Source organism: Cervus canadensis, chromosome 16 (assembly GCF_019320065.1).
Source record: "Cervus canadensis isolate Bull #8, Minnesota chromosome 16, ASM1932006v1, whole genome shotgun sequence".
NCBI classification, from domain to species: Eukaryota; Metazoa; Chordata; class Mammalia; order Artiodactyla; family Cervidae; genus Cervus; species Cervus canadensis.
Window position 1 is genome coordinate 56,872,793 of NC_057401.1, and position 13,593 is coordinate 56,886,385.

At 64.2% G+C, this 13,593-nt stretch overlaps 1 protein-coding gene across 2 annotated transcripts; it reads right to left on the reverse strand.

The window, feature by feature from the left end:
- Positions 1–487: 487 nt before the first annotated feature.
- CLPTM1L (CLPTM1 like) lies at positions 488–13,168 on the reverse strand. Of its 2 annotated transcripts, none has more exons than XM_043488681.1 (17): positions 12,756–13,168; positions 12,316–12,416; positions 11,149–11,338; positions 9,775–9,920; positions 8,729–8,807; positions 7,726–7,843; positions 7,441–7,535; positions 6,900–6,984; positions 5,801–5,904; positions 4,941–5,006; positions 4,068–4,118; positions 3,283–3,365; positions 2,777–2,811; positions 2,294–2,349; positions 2,170–2,214; positions 1,384–1,499; positions 488–991 (listed from the first exon to the last, which is right to left on the reverse strand). In XM_043488681.1, the coding sequence occupies exons 1-17, from the start codon at positions 12,915–12,917 to the stop codon at positions 907–909; spliced, it is 1,617 nt and encodes a 538-aa protein (XP_043344616.1). In that variant the 5' UTR covers positions 12,918–13,168; the 3' UTR covers positions 488–906. The 2 variants fall into 2 exon arrangements, with proteins under 2 accessions (XP_043344616.1, XP_043344615.1); XM_043488680.1 differs by having other exon boundaries at positions 9,775–9,923; positions 12,756–13,124.
- Positions 13,169–13,593: the final 425 nt, after the last annotated feature.

The following is a 13,593-nucleotide window of genomic DNA, read 5'->3' on the forward strand; positions in this document are numbered from 1 at the left end:
GGGCCCTGGATGCACTCCTGGAGACATCACTGGAGGCCACAGCCTGCCAGTGTAGACATCACCAAGGAGAGCCCACTGAGGAGGTTTGGGCTCAGAGTCAGCTCAGTGGCTGAGATGCTGACGTGCTCACGTGCCCAGACACTGTGCCAGCAGGCTCCAAGAATGAATCTCAGGGAACACAACTGACCCTGTCCCCCACCAGCTCTCACCCTCATCTGCCCTGTCCGTGAAGACACCTTCCTGCCCGGCTTCTCCCTCTGTGAGCCCTAGGGCGTTTCTCTAAGAGAACTCCTCTGCTGACCCCCAGGACTGCGACGACTCAGCTTCAAAATCAGACGCAGACATGTAAGAATAGTTGTGGTCCGAGATTCCTGAAACCTTCTCCTGTTGACAAGCACATACACAAACCGACTGTGTGTTCGTTTCTGGGAACGGGATAAATGCCGCTATCTGAAACCGTCCATGTCATGTCAGGCCAAAGAGAGTGTACAGCCAGAGAAATTTATTTTAAAATAGAAACATACATACATTAAGCTTTAAAATAGTCAAATTTAAATGAAAAGAAAAAAACCATTTGATCCCAGAGTCTATACGGAATGGATTCAAGGAGGCATGTGACATCCCCAAGGAGCGCCCACAGACCCCGGGACGGAATCCGGGGTGGGGACCCTGCAGGAGCGGCCCAGCACCCACCAGGACCAGACGCTCCCGGGCCCGGCGACCGGGACGGATGTCCGCATGGGCGGCACCGTCAGCGCCGCGGACACGATGCGGAGGCGCCCGAGGCCACGAGGGACGCCCGGGGGTTTGGCAACGTAGAGGCGGTGACGGCGGGAGGCCCACGTGCACCGCCGACCCTCGCAGCAGCGCCCTGCCTGCACTGCGGCTGCACGCGCCGGGTCTGGCTCAGTCTGCGTGGGGTTTCCGCTGGGGGGTCTCCTCGTAGGACTCCCCAAACTCGTTCACTCTACTCTTATCCACGGGATAAAGCCTGCAACGAGACCGTGTGGGCGTCAGGCCGGCTGGCGTGCAAGAGCGAACACATGTGTCCTGGGTGCATGACAGCCAGGACTCAGATGCTCAGTCCCCGTGGGAGTCCGGCGCGGGTTTGCCTTGCACCCTCCCGACATTCTCAGAGCGGTCAGGCCAGACATCTGCTCCCAAGGCCACCGCCGACAGCTGTACCCATGCCGAGGTGGAGACCGAGCCCGGACTCCTGACGTGCTCACGGGGCTATGGCCCGCCTCACGCTCGTCCGAGCAGGGGAGCGACGTGCTCGCGGGGCGGTCAGACAGAGAGCAGCGCTCCTGCGTGGGGCCCAGGGCCCCGACACCCCCCCTGCCAGTGTCTCGCCCACAGAAGCAGGACTGGGGCCACACTCACCACCGCTGGTATAGGTACACGAGAAACACCACATCGTCCCTGAAGCAGGCCAGCCGGTGGGAGGTGGGCATGGTGATGATGAAGGCGAACACGTCGTCGATGAAGGTGTTGAAGGCCTGCGGGCGGGCAGGGCCGTGAGACCAGAGTCGCCTGGGCACGCGGTCACCAGTGGGCGCTTGCCGCCCAGTGATCTGAGAGCCACCAAAGTGGGGAACAGCAGGGGGGCCTGGGCCCATGGTGACCCTGGCACGGACGCCATGGCCAGGCGTCCCACCCGCCCTCCGCAAACAGCATGGAGGAGCACCACCTGGGAACCTGGGGTCATGGAGCCAGCCTGCATGGAATGCCCACGCACATCCAAAGCAGAAGGCAGTTTTGACCTTCCCCCACCCCCGACCCAGCACGCTCTAGTTCACGGTTACTGGAGGGTCACGCGGTGCCAGCCTCTGCACGTGGCCAGGCCACGACATACCCAGACAGCCCTTGGCAGCCCGGGCCTGGACCACTGGACCCACCGCCTGGTGGACAGGGAGCAGCACCCCAGACACCGGCCAGGGGTCAAGGGCGTCCACCCGCCGTAGGGTGCGTGGTGCCAGGAAGCAGCATGGCTGTCACTCGGGAGACCGTTCATGGGACTTGGGGCAGAGACCCCGGGCCTCCAGGGCCACTGCGGGGCTCTGTGCTTGAAGGAGAACCCCCCCAACGCCCCTCCACGGGAGCACGGCTGACACATGGCCTGGCTGTGAGTACCAGGCCCCAAGGGGCTCGTGCAGGCAAAGCACTGACCTTGTAGGTGAAGGCCTTCCAGGGCAGGTGTGCCACTGACTTCATCTGGGGACAAGAAAACGGGGCGCGTCAGGGCTGGGCGGCCCAGGGGCGTGGGGCTCACAGGTGAGGGGGTGCCTCTTACCTTGTAGTTCACGAAGAGCTGGGGCAGCATGAACAGGAAGCCGAACGCGTAGACCCCTGGGGAGACACGGGCGTGGAGGCACAGGGCCTGGGGCTGCCCCCCCGCCGGGCATCGGGGCCGCCCGGGAGCTCTGCCCACAGCTACCCACTGCCTCCTGCTCAGGCCGAGACAGGGCCCTGCCACACCCGGTGAACACGCCAAGCCGGGCCTGGCGGCCTGCGGAGCGGCAGCTCATGGTCTGGACAAGCTGAGTGGGCCGTGCTGCCCTGGTTCACAGGGCCAGGGGCTGCGGTGCCCCACAGCAGTGGCATCTGCTGCCCACACCGACTCCTCCACGAGAACACGATGCCCACAGCCAACCCCACAGGCCCAGCAAGGGGGACACGGGGCAGGGCGGGCAGGGAACCTCTCGCCACACTAGGCCACGCGGCAGCCGATCAGCGTGACCCACTGCAAACACTGGCGCCGAGACGGGAGACTCACCGTTGACGAAGCTGTTGATCAGCCAAGAATACCAGCTGGAAGGCAAGGGCAGACGATGGGGACACGGCTCAGCCCGTGTCGTGACCGAGCCCCCCACGCACCTGCCCTCTCGGTGCCGCGGCAGGGGCTGCTCTCGGCGGGCTAGCCCAGGCCACCTGCATGGATGGCGGCCTCCCCGGTGCCCCCACTGAGGGGATGGCAGAGACTGGGCACCGACAGACTTCCCTCGACGACCTCCAGCGGGACGGAACCACGGAGCCCGTGGGTGGCCCTGAACCCGGCCTGAGCGCCGGTGCTGTCAGGGATGCCTGCGCTGGGAGGATGGGGCCAGGACAGTGTGCAGGCCCCGGCCCCTCTGGACACGGGCTGTGTGGCAGCCCCAAGTCTGCGAGGTGGGGAGCACTCGCGGGGACCAGACGGCCGCGTGGGGCCAGCAGCAGGCAGCCAGGACCGTGGCCAAGGGTGAGGCTGCGCTGGACCTGCGGCTGTCAGCAGGGTGCCCTCACCTCTTGTACTTGATGTTGAGCAGCGAGTAGACGGCACCCCCGATGCAGAGCGGGTAGAGCAGGTAAGACAAGTACCTCATGGCCTGGGGAGCAGGAAGCGCCCGGTCAGGACCCGGCCTCTGAGCCGCCTAGACCCACAGACCCGAGGGCACAGCAGCGGGACGTCGAGGGCAATGAAGCTGGGCTGCGTGGAGGACACAGGCTGGCGAGCATCTACCCACAGGATGTCCACCACGAATATGTGACGGATCCACACTCGCCCCCAACACAGCCAGACTCACAGCCCGACTGGGGGCAGGCGGGGGCCCAGATGTCCAGCAAAGGACTCTGAGGGAAGGCTCCGGGCTCCACGCTGGGGCTGCCTGCCGACTAAGGCAACTCACCACCCTCGATTCTGATCCGGGCTTTACCGAAACCCAGTGAAGACTGGGATGCAGCCGATGCCCGTGAAACCAGAACACAAAATCCCTGCACAGGGAATGTGTGAACCAACCCGAAAACCGCGTGGGAGGGGGAACCCGAAAACCACGTGGGGGGGGGTAACCCCACGTCGCAGAAGGGACCTGGCTTACAGCCCCACAGCCCCACGGAGAGGAAGACATCTCCCAACAGGACAGGACGTGGCGCAGGGGTCCACAGGACTGGGGCCTGGGAGCCCCCAGCGCCCCCTCCTGGGTCAGAAACCCAGCAGGCAGCTTCCCAGGGTCTCGGCTAAGGTGGGGCAGGCCCCACACCCAGGATGGGCCTTCTCCGCGGGTGGCCACAGCCAGGAGCACGCCACTCACCTGGGTGTCGTACTCCTCTGTCTTCTTCTCAGATTCACTGTAAGTGCCAAACTGCAAAGGAGTTCCACACAAGCACGTCACCCCAGGGGCCAGGCAGGCACCTGGGCTCAGCCCGGCTGCGACCGAGAGGGGACCAGGCTGCAGGCTGAGCAGGGGGAACCCAGCCAGGCATGAGGTCACCTACAGCCGCAAGCACACAGCCTGGGACGCAGGCCCGTCGACCTGGATGTCACGCAGCGCGGCCGCTTCCTGCCCTGGTCCTGCTGGGCTCTCAGTAAACACCCTGCTCTCCATCAGCCTGGGCAGACACGCTGGGGTGACCAGGACCAAGAGAAGCTGCACCCCACCGCCGTGTGACCCACCCTTGACCCGCACGCCTGGAGCCTCACAGTCCCAGGGGTCTTCACATGAGGCCCGCCACACCAAGCGGAGCAGCCGCCCGGCCGTAACCTCCCGCTGACGCCCCAGGAAGCTCGACACCAGAGAGCCCCTCAGGGTGTGGTCGGGGGGACCCCACCCCCGTGGGACGCTCCACTTGAGCTGGGCTACCCAGCGTTCTGCCTGGTCATGGGGTGGTGGGGGTTGCTGCTCCTACAGCTGGGGATGGGGGACCCCAGGGGAGTCAGAGCCCAGGGGGCTTGAGGGCAGAGCTGTGGAGGGGTGAGCCGCCCCGCCCACACCAAGACCCCTGTGTCTCCCTGTGGGCCTACAGGTGACCACGAGACGGTCACCTGCCCTCAGGACTGTACGTCACGGGGATGCAGCCAAGGGACGTGTGCAGCGGTCAGCCTGCACCACAGGCCGGCTGCAAAAGGACGAAGGTGACGGGTCCCCGAGAGGACACGGGGGGGGGGGGGGGGGGGGGGTCCCTACCTGAAACGTGGGCTGCAGGCCTCTCCAAACGACGGTCATCTTCAAGGCCTTTTTCACTTTCCACAGCTGAGAAGGGAAAATCCACACCTGAGGTTCCAGGACCCAGAAAAAGCCATGGCCGCTCCTTGGATGGAGACCGATCAGGACACGGGCTGCACTGCACCCCAGCTAAGCCTGACCTCTCGGTGGGCCCCTGACCAACGCCCATCTCCAACACAGACCCAGCCTGTCCACCCTTGGGGACCACCAAGTCCCCACCTAGTTCACCTATGCCTAGCCACCCCCAGCCACCTCCAGACTTGCCCTGGCACCTTCTTCCACGCAGCCCAGAGCCCCACGTCCTGCCATGGCCAGGTGTCTCCAGGTGGCCGCCTCCCTGAGGTGCGGTCAGCACAACAGCCATGAAGTCGGTCTCCACATGACTTGTGGCTGCGGGAGGGCCCCACCAGCAATTCCCCAGGGGCGCCCACAGGCAAGGGCCTGGACACAGCCATGCTGAGGGTCCTGGTGAGGGCGGTGCCGGAGGCCCAAGGGGCCCTGGACTCCAGAAACGGGGCGCCCTGGCCCATCACCCCCACACTGCCCCATCACACATCCTGATCCACACAGCATCAGTTCAGCGAGAGCCACGGGGTCCACCCACCGAGTTACCACGTCCCGCGGGCGGACGGGATGCGGGACTTCCAGGTGGACTCCAACGGGGCTGTGCGGAGCTCCACCGGAGGAGCCAGGCAGCGGCGCCCTCACCCTAGCCAGGCCGGCCAGTCCCCAGGCAGACGCCGGTCCCGACCCGCACTGAGCACCTGGGCCCCAGGACTTTCGAGGCAGCACGCAGACTGGTGCCCAGGTGGGCCTCTCACCTCGATGGCGGCTCCGATGCCCGCGGGTACCAGCACCAGGAGGCTCGTCTGCTCGTCCAGCAGGAACAGGAAGATGACCACGGTGCTGAAGCAGCGCCAGAGCACTGCGGACGGGAGGGCGGGGCTGAGCGTGGGGCGGGGCCAGCCGGCTGCGCCCACACGCACCCTCGCACACAGAGCCGCTGAGGATGGAAGGGCGGGGCCGAGTGCGGGGCGGGGCCAGCCCACCACGCCCACAGGCACCCAGGCAGAGGCTGGGGACGGTAGGCGGGGCTGAGCGCGGGGCGGGGCCAGCCAGCTGCGCCCACACGCACACCCACACAGGTGCACACTCATGCCCACACCTACACAGGCATTCGGCCCCAAAGCACCAGCACCTTCAAGCACGTCTCCCCTCTGTCCACTGAAAGGGAGCGGTGGAAACCGCAGAACGACCCTGAGGGGCTGGGAGGTGAGTGAGCCACACTCGCTGACACAACGACACGGACGGGGTGCGGGGACCAGGTTCCTGACTGGACCCCACGGTGCCCGCGCCTGTCTTCCCAGCGGAGACTCAGGAGCCACCAGGGCTGTGGGAACGCCCCCTGCAGGGCAGTGCCCGCCAGCAACTCGGGTCCCAGGCCCCAAAAACCCTGCTCACACCACCACCGGGAAAGGCCGGCGGGGGGCCAGGGGCTCACTGGGGTCCTCCCCTCCGAGGAAGTCAGGGGTCAGCACAGAAGACCCCGAGACTCGGACCCTGGACACAGGGCCCACTCAAGCACCCCAGGCCCCTCCCTCGGGAGTGAACTGCCACAGGAGCTGAAGAACCACCCCCTGCTGGGAAGCCAGCCTGGCGCCCCGCAGGACCATGAGTCCACGCAGACGAGCGAGAACCGGCCCCCACAGCCCCTGCCCCGGGCGAACGAGGTGCTCACCACCGCCAGGAGGCTGCCCTCGCCCTCCCAGGCTGCTCCCATGGGGACCTAAAACCCATCCCAAGCAAGAGCTGCGGGATCCTGGGCGAACACCCATGTGGGCGTCAGAGCAAGCTCGTCACCCGCCCGCGTGGCCCAGCGGGGGGCACCTCGGAGGACACAGGCAAGTCCTGAGCTGCTACCTGCTTTGGTGGACATGCCGATCATGCTCTTCTTCTTCTTCCAGAAACTGATGTCGTTTTTAAATGCCAGGAAATCAAAAAGCAGCTGAAAGATGACAGAACAGTGATGAGCCCCCACGCTGTGTGGGAGAGCACAGGCTTGGTTGGAGATGCTGTCCACTCAGGGAGACCTCGGCCCTGGCGCGGCTCTGACAAGTTCTGGTTCCCCCGGCCTGTGGACCCGCTGTTACAGCCAGGTGCACGGGCCTCACCCCTGCCCTCTAGCCTCAAGCACAGCCCAACACGGGCTTTCCTGGCAGCCGCCAGCTGCTGCGTCTAACGGAGACCCTCCCAGCAGGACCAGACTGTAACTCTTGGAATCACCGTGCCAGACCTCGAACGAGGAAATGCGTATTTTGCTAATCTCATTGATTTTGATTTATTTTCAAAATGGCTCTAAACAGACGAAGCCGAGCCCTTCAGCTGGTCGAGCCTGAGTGCAGACCCCTCTCCTGGGGAGAGGGGAGGAAACCAGGAAAACTGGACAACCAGGAGCACTCACGTGGAACGCAGCCACGAAGAAGGTCAGCGCCAAGAAATACAAGTTGGTGTCGACAAAGATCCCCTTCACTTCATCAGCATCCTTCTCTGAGAACCCTGGAGAGAACCGAGGCCCCAAGTGAGGGGTGACGTGGACCCATGCTACAGAGCCCCGAGGGGTCACCTCGTCTGCAGAGGAGCTCCTCGGACCCCACGGGGCCCAAGGGCGACGGCCTCACAGGTAGACAGGCGCCGAGTTCTGGGCTCCCCCGACTCCCTGCTCCTGGGGCACGCCTGGCACCCTCACCAAACTGCTGCAGCGAGTACACAGCGTCCTGCATGTGGATCCAGAAGCGCAGCCGCCCCAACGAGATCTTGTCGTAGGACACGGTGAGCGGCAGCTCGGTGCTGGAGCGGTTGATGACCTGCGGGGGGGAGCAGCGAATGTCCGGCCCTGTGCCAAGCTGGGCCCCCGTGGGCCTGGCACCACACCGTCCTCTGAGGACCTGCAGGTGTCTCCTCCAGGAAGCCCTCACTCCTCAAGCTCCTTTCCATCACCCGAACCCTACGTGTCTCTCGTGACCACAGCCCTGGGTGCCGGCGCCTCCTGGGCAGGAGTGGGGACCCACTTGGGCAGCTGAGTCAAGCAGAGACCATGGGAGCCTGCGCCTGTCCAAAGGAGCAGATGCCGAGCTGCCCTGAGGAGAACACCGTGGGGCGGCCACACTCACGGGGGCGGCGGGAGCTGCAGGGAGGGGTGGCCCTCAATGGGGCCCTTGAGGACACTTGGAATTGATGTGTCACCGTGTGTAGAGGGGAGGTGTCCCATGACACCCGACCCTGCAGCCCCAGGCAAGCACGTGTGGGTCAGCGGGCCCCATACAGCTGAGTTCTGTCCAGCAGACACTGAGCAGGAGGCCTCCACGGAGAGGTCACCTCCCAGACCCTAAATGAGTCCCCGCAGGTCGGGGACACTGTGACACGCCTGTTCGGGTGCTGCAAGGCGCCCAGCATGATGCCTGCAGCGGTAAGCAACCTCAGGTGTCAGCTGTTACCGCTGCGGTCAGCCCAGCCCACCCCAGGGGCAGCAGGTGACTGGGGGCCAGCCTGGAGGAGGCAGGCTCTGCTCCAGATACTCGGGAACAGGCCGGGCCTCCACACCAGACACCTGGGCCCCCATGGAGCCACGGCCACAGCCACTCGGGGGACGAGCAGCTGTCCAAGGCTCCATGCTCATCACGGGTAGGGCCCGCCCGCCCGCAGTGTGTGAGCTGTGCTGGGGTCGGGGGTCGGGGGGGTGGCTGACTCACCATGAGGTCCTTGACGCGGTTGCTCAGCTGGTCAATGAACAGGATGGGCAGGTAGTGCACCGTCTTCCCCAGCTGGATCCTGGGGGCAGAGCCGTCTCCAGGTCACCGGGGGGCTCCAGCACCCAAGAGGACTGAAGCCCCAAGATGCTGGGTCTACCTCACAGACCGCTCCCCCAACCGTGACGCCAGCAGCTTCTGGTCGCTGACAGGCCCAGGACTCGCATTCCCACAGGGAGCGGAGGGACCCGCGCACTACGTCCTCCCCCCACAGCTGCCACCAGGAGGACGCGGTGAGGTTGGGCACTGGGCACTCGGTGGGACGCCACTCATGACGCAGAGAAGAACGAGGGGCCGTGCGTGCGCCCACATGGGGCGTCCAGGGTCCAGTGAGACGTGAGGGCCACATGCCTGGGCGGGAGGGGGTGGGGAGGGGGCGCGGGCAGGGGCCTCTCACCCAGTGACCCACACGCTCTCAACTATGAATGCACCCAGCGTTAAAAAACGAGATCCTGACTTTACAAAAGGCAAAACGTCGTAACCACACCAGAGGAACCTCTGCAAAGTGCGGAAGGCAACAATTCTCATCCGCATTTCCAGGCGCTACGTGTTGACCCGGGGCCGGGCTGGGCGTCGGGGGCTCCCTGCAGCGCAGAGACGCAGGGTGACCTAAGCCGGTTTTAACAGTTACGATTCCGATGGCAAGTAGCGGTAACAGGACGACCTAACGATCAATGTTTAAGCCGAGGGAGTGGAGTGCAAACTCGCGGGATGCAGACAGGGCAGAGCCTGCAGGGTGACCTGGCCGAATCAGGTTCTCCACTCTCCCTCCGAGACAAACACCCACTGTTCCCTTCTTCCCTCCCAGTCCTGGTGGCAGCTGTGATCTGTGAGACCCCCCGAGGAGGCGGAAGAGGGGGCTCCCCCACCCACCGGATCCCCCCCTGCTGTCGGCTCAGGGGTGACGAGCAAGGCTCAAGCCAGGCACGTGAACTACAGCGACCCCCTGCCCTGGGCCTCAGCGGCGAGGCCCAAGCTGCGGCACCTACATCTTCATGTAGCGGTGCACGTCCGCGGGCAGGGAGGCCCCGTCAAAGACGAAGTTGTCCACCATCACGTTGAGGGTCAGTCTGGGCCTCCAGTGAGAAACGGGCTCGTCCAGGGCACTCGTCGGCTTCTTCTTGGCCTCGATCTGCTGCTGACCATGAGCGCTGACTCAGCAGGGAAAGGCTGGGAGGGGCGGGGCCCGGCAGGTCTGGGGCGGGGGTGTGGAACCCTCAAGGAGCCTGCGAGCAGAGAGCACAGCCCCAAGCAGGCGCGAGGGGGGAACCCTGGCGGCCCTCGCCCAGACCCTCACTCCCCACCGCCTGCTCACAGCAGAAGCGAAAGGCCTGCTGTTCCAGAGCACGTGGTCCTGGATCTCACTGACTCCTGTCCCGGGCCCCCAGCCCAAGCAGGGGTCCTGGGCCCGCAGCCCGAGTGGAGGCCCCGGGAAGGCCAAGCCCTGGAACAGGAGCGGGAGGCGCGGGCAGTCTAGAGAGGAGAACCCTACAGCCTGCAAGGAGCCTGAACCCAGATGCTTCTAAAGCAGCTCCACCCAGCCTTCTGGAGGGGGCATGTCCGCACCTGGGCAACAAGCCTAAATCCACTAAATTCAGAACAAACCCTTCCCGGCGGGAGATCTTAACGTTGGATCTGAGCAGCCCCGTGAACAGCGACGCTCTGTTTATCTCCACCCTCCAGCTCCAGTTCAGCTCTAGCAGTAACACCAGAACCGTCTTCCCAGAAGCAGCAACAGCTGACGCTGACTCAGCACCTGCCCGATCCAGAGCCGCCCTCCACTCTCCACAGGCCGCTGGGCTCCCGGGAAGGCCCTGGGGCAGCACTGTGCGGTCTGCACGGGAAGGGAACCCAGGGGCCCTTCCAGGACACAGAGAAGACGGTGGGGACACCTCCCGGCGAGCTGCCGCCGCTGGCCATGAAGAACTCTCCTTCTAGGGCACACGGCCCCAAACACCAGGCTACCTGTTCTGTCCTCCCCTGTGGTCACCGCCAAGTGCGCGCCCATCAGCCTTCCCTGCACGTGTGGTTTTCTAGGCGTATGAGACACACTTTGTACTCTTGCCTTTCTAATTTAGGTCACATCCTTAGAATTGACACCCCAGCGCTGCCTTATCCTGCCCCAGCACAGCATCACCAGCTCCAAGTCTGACCATAGCCAAGGGGGGCCACCCTGCACCGACTCTCTGCCCTGCACACACGCTCCCAGGGCTCAGAGGCCTGGTGACCTAAGAAGGAATCCAGGTAAAGAAGGTCGCCGGATACTCAGACTGCACATCACTAACTGAATGGGGATAACCGCATGTGCAGACACGTGCGGACTCCAAGAGGCCAGCAGGCTTCCTTCCGCGGGCACCGCTCACCTGTGCCGCTGGTTCCCCAGTGAGCAGGTTGACCTCTTCCGGCTTGGGGACCATGTAGGTGGTCAGCGGGCTCACCAGGTGCACCTGCTTCCCGTCGTTCCAGGGCAGGATGCCGGCATGGTGGAGAAAGATGTAGGCGTACAGCGTGCCATTGTTCCTCGTTTTTTTGGGAACAGAGACGTTGACTGTCCTGAAACAACACAAATGACGACAGTAACCCCATAAGTGTTTTGTTCTGTGGAGGTGGAGACTATGCAAGTATGTCTATACAAAATGCCGTTTTGAACACAAACCGATTACTGTCGGCTGAGATGTACTAAGAGTGAAACCCACCTGCCTAGATGTTACTGAGGTCCTAAACATACGTTTACGCAGCTTGCTCTGAAGGCACGGGCAGCTGCCGCAAAGCTGAAAGGCCTGCACGCCGGCCGCTGAGGCTGCGGGCCAACCCCAGGCACGCGTGACCCGCCCCGCCCCACAGCAGCTCTCCCACAGGACTCGCGCTCTGCACAACATCACACAACCCAGTGCTCGTCTTGATGCCTCCCAGACAACAAAGACGGAAGAGGACGACTCCTGATGAACACATTGCTTTTAAAATAACATTTCTTGAAACTTAAAAAACTAGAACCATCAGTTACATGCAGCTTTAAAATGTTACGATACATACTTCAATATTTATACTGCTTGCTCTTTTCTGTGAAGTTACGCTTCACTTAATTTTGATTTTCTGCTAAATTCTTCCCTCCACCCTTCTCTTTTCCCTTCTAGATGACAAAACTGAACCACTTCTGATGGGAAAACACAAGTTTTGCTGGGAAAACACAAGTTTTGCTGTGGGAACTGTGTAAGCTCTGTTCTCCACGTCGTCTGCACCCATCCCCACCACTCCGGAAACTCCCCAGGGCCGAGCTGCATCCCACAACTGGTTAGAAGCCGGGTAAGCTACTTCCTAAGTGACAAACTGGTCAGCTGCTACTTTCAAGTGAAACGAAGTTTGCTGCCTACGTTTCACAGATGTTTGCAGCTGAAATGCTCCACCGTGCATAAGAGGGTCGATAACACCACTTCTCTTGAGGCACACTTCTCTCACACTCACACACACACTGACTCTTCAACAATCTCAATGGCTACGGGGCTTGCCTGTCACCTTGCCCACATAGGTACCTTTCAAATTTGGACTCCACGTCAAAGTCCTCCACGTTCAAGACCAGATCCACGTTGTTCTCGGCGCCCAGGTTGGACCGCGTGGTGGTGTAGACACTGAGCTGGAAGAAGGACCGTCAGGAAAATCAAGCCTGCGGGGGCCCTGGCAGAAAGCGCCGGGCGCTGACAGAGGAAGGCCTGAGCGGCCGCCGCACAAAAAGTGCCTGCCGTGCCTCAGGGGACAGAACTCGGCGGTGACGGGACAGAGGGACAGACCTGCCGCAGGGGGACACCTGCTGAAGCCTGAGGCTGGCCGCTGGACGGGGTGGGGCACAGGGGCCAGCTGAGGGCGAGGGTCGTCGGGGTTCGGGGCGGGGAGGCGGCCCCGCCCGGGTCAGTCTGGCGCCCGGCTCGGCCCGCCCGGCCCGAGGGTGGCGGTCGGGCTGGGGGCCCGCGCTCACCTGCAGCTTGGGCCTCTGCGCCAGGTAGGGCTGGATGCAGCGGCCGTGGCCGGAGCACGGGCGGGTGTAGACGATGCCGTACATGACCCAGCAGGTGTGCACCACATACACCACGAACACGCCCACGACCAGGCTGGTGAAGGAGCTCCGGCCGCTCCACATGGCGCCGCCGCCGGGCCCGGCCGGGCCGCCTCGCAGACGCGGGCACTCCGCCCGCCCGGCGCCCTGCCGGACGCTCCGGCCGCCGCCGCTCACGCGAGAGCCGCCGCGCGCCGCTGCCACCGCCGGGGAACGAACGCGCCGCGCGCCGCGGGCCGCCGGCTGCCCCGCATGCTCGCCGCCGCCGCCGCCGACCTGTCGCCGCTGGATTCGCCGCTGCGCCGCTTCCGGGCCTCTCACCGTCCCCCGGAAGTGGGCGCGCCGCGTGGCCCCCTGGGAAGCGTAGTCCCACCGGCCTCGCGCACGCGCCTGCGTCGGGGGCGCGGTGTGACGTCACCCGCCGCGCCGTCCTCCCGCCGTGCCCCGAGATTCCGGCGAGTCGAGGGAAGTCTCGCGGAGAGGCGAAGCTGCGGGGCGGCGGGCCGGGCCGCGCGCAGCCTTTTTCCGAGGAGCCGGCGGGACCCCTGGACCCCGGCTGGCGCCGAGTGGCGTAGGGGAGCGCGCGGTCCCTCAGCCTGACTCTGGAGTTGGGTCGACGACGTGAGAGGTGGAGGCGGAAAAAAATAGGCCCGCGAAAGGCAGCGACCGTTTCGTGTTTATTTTCGCTGTATTTAGATATGAGCCCCCCAGGTGGGCCGTGTGTGAAGAAGAACGCAGCCTTTCTAGAAGAAAGGCGGGG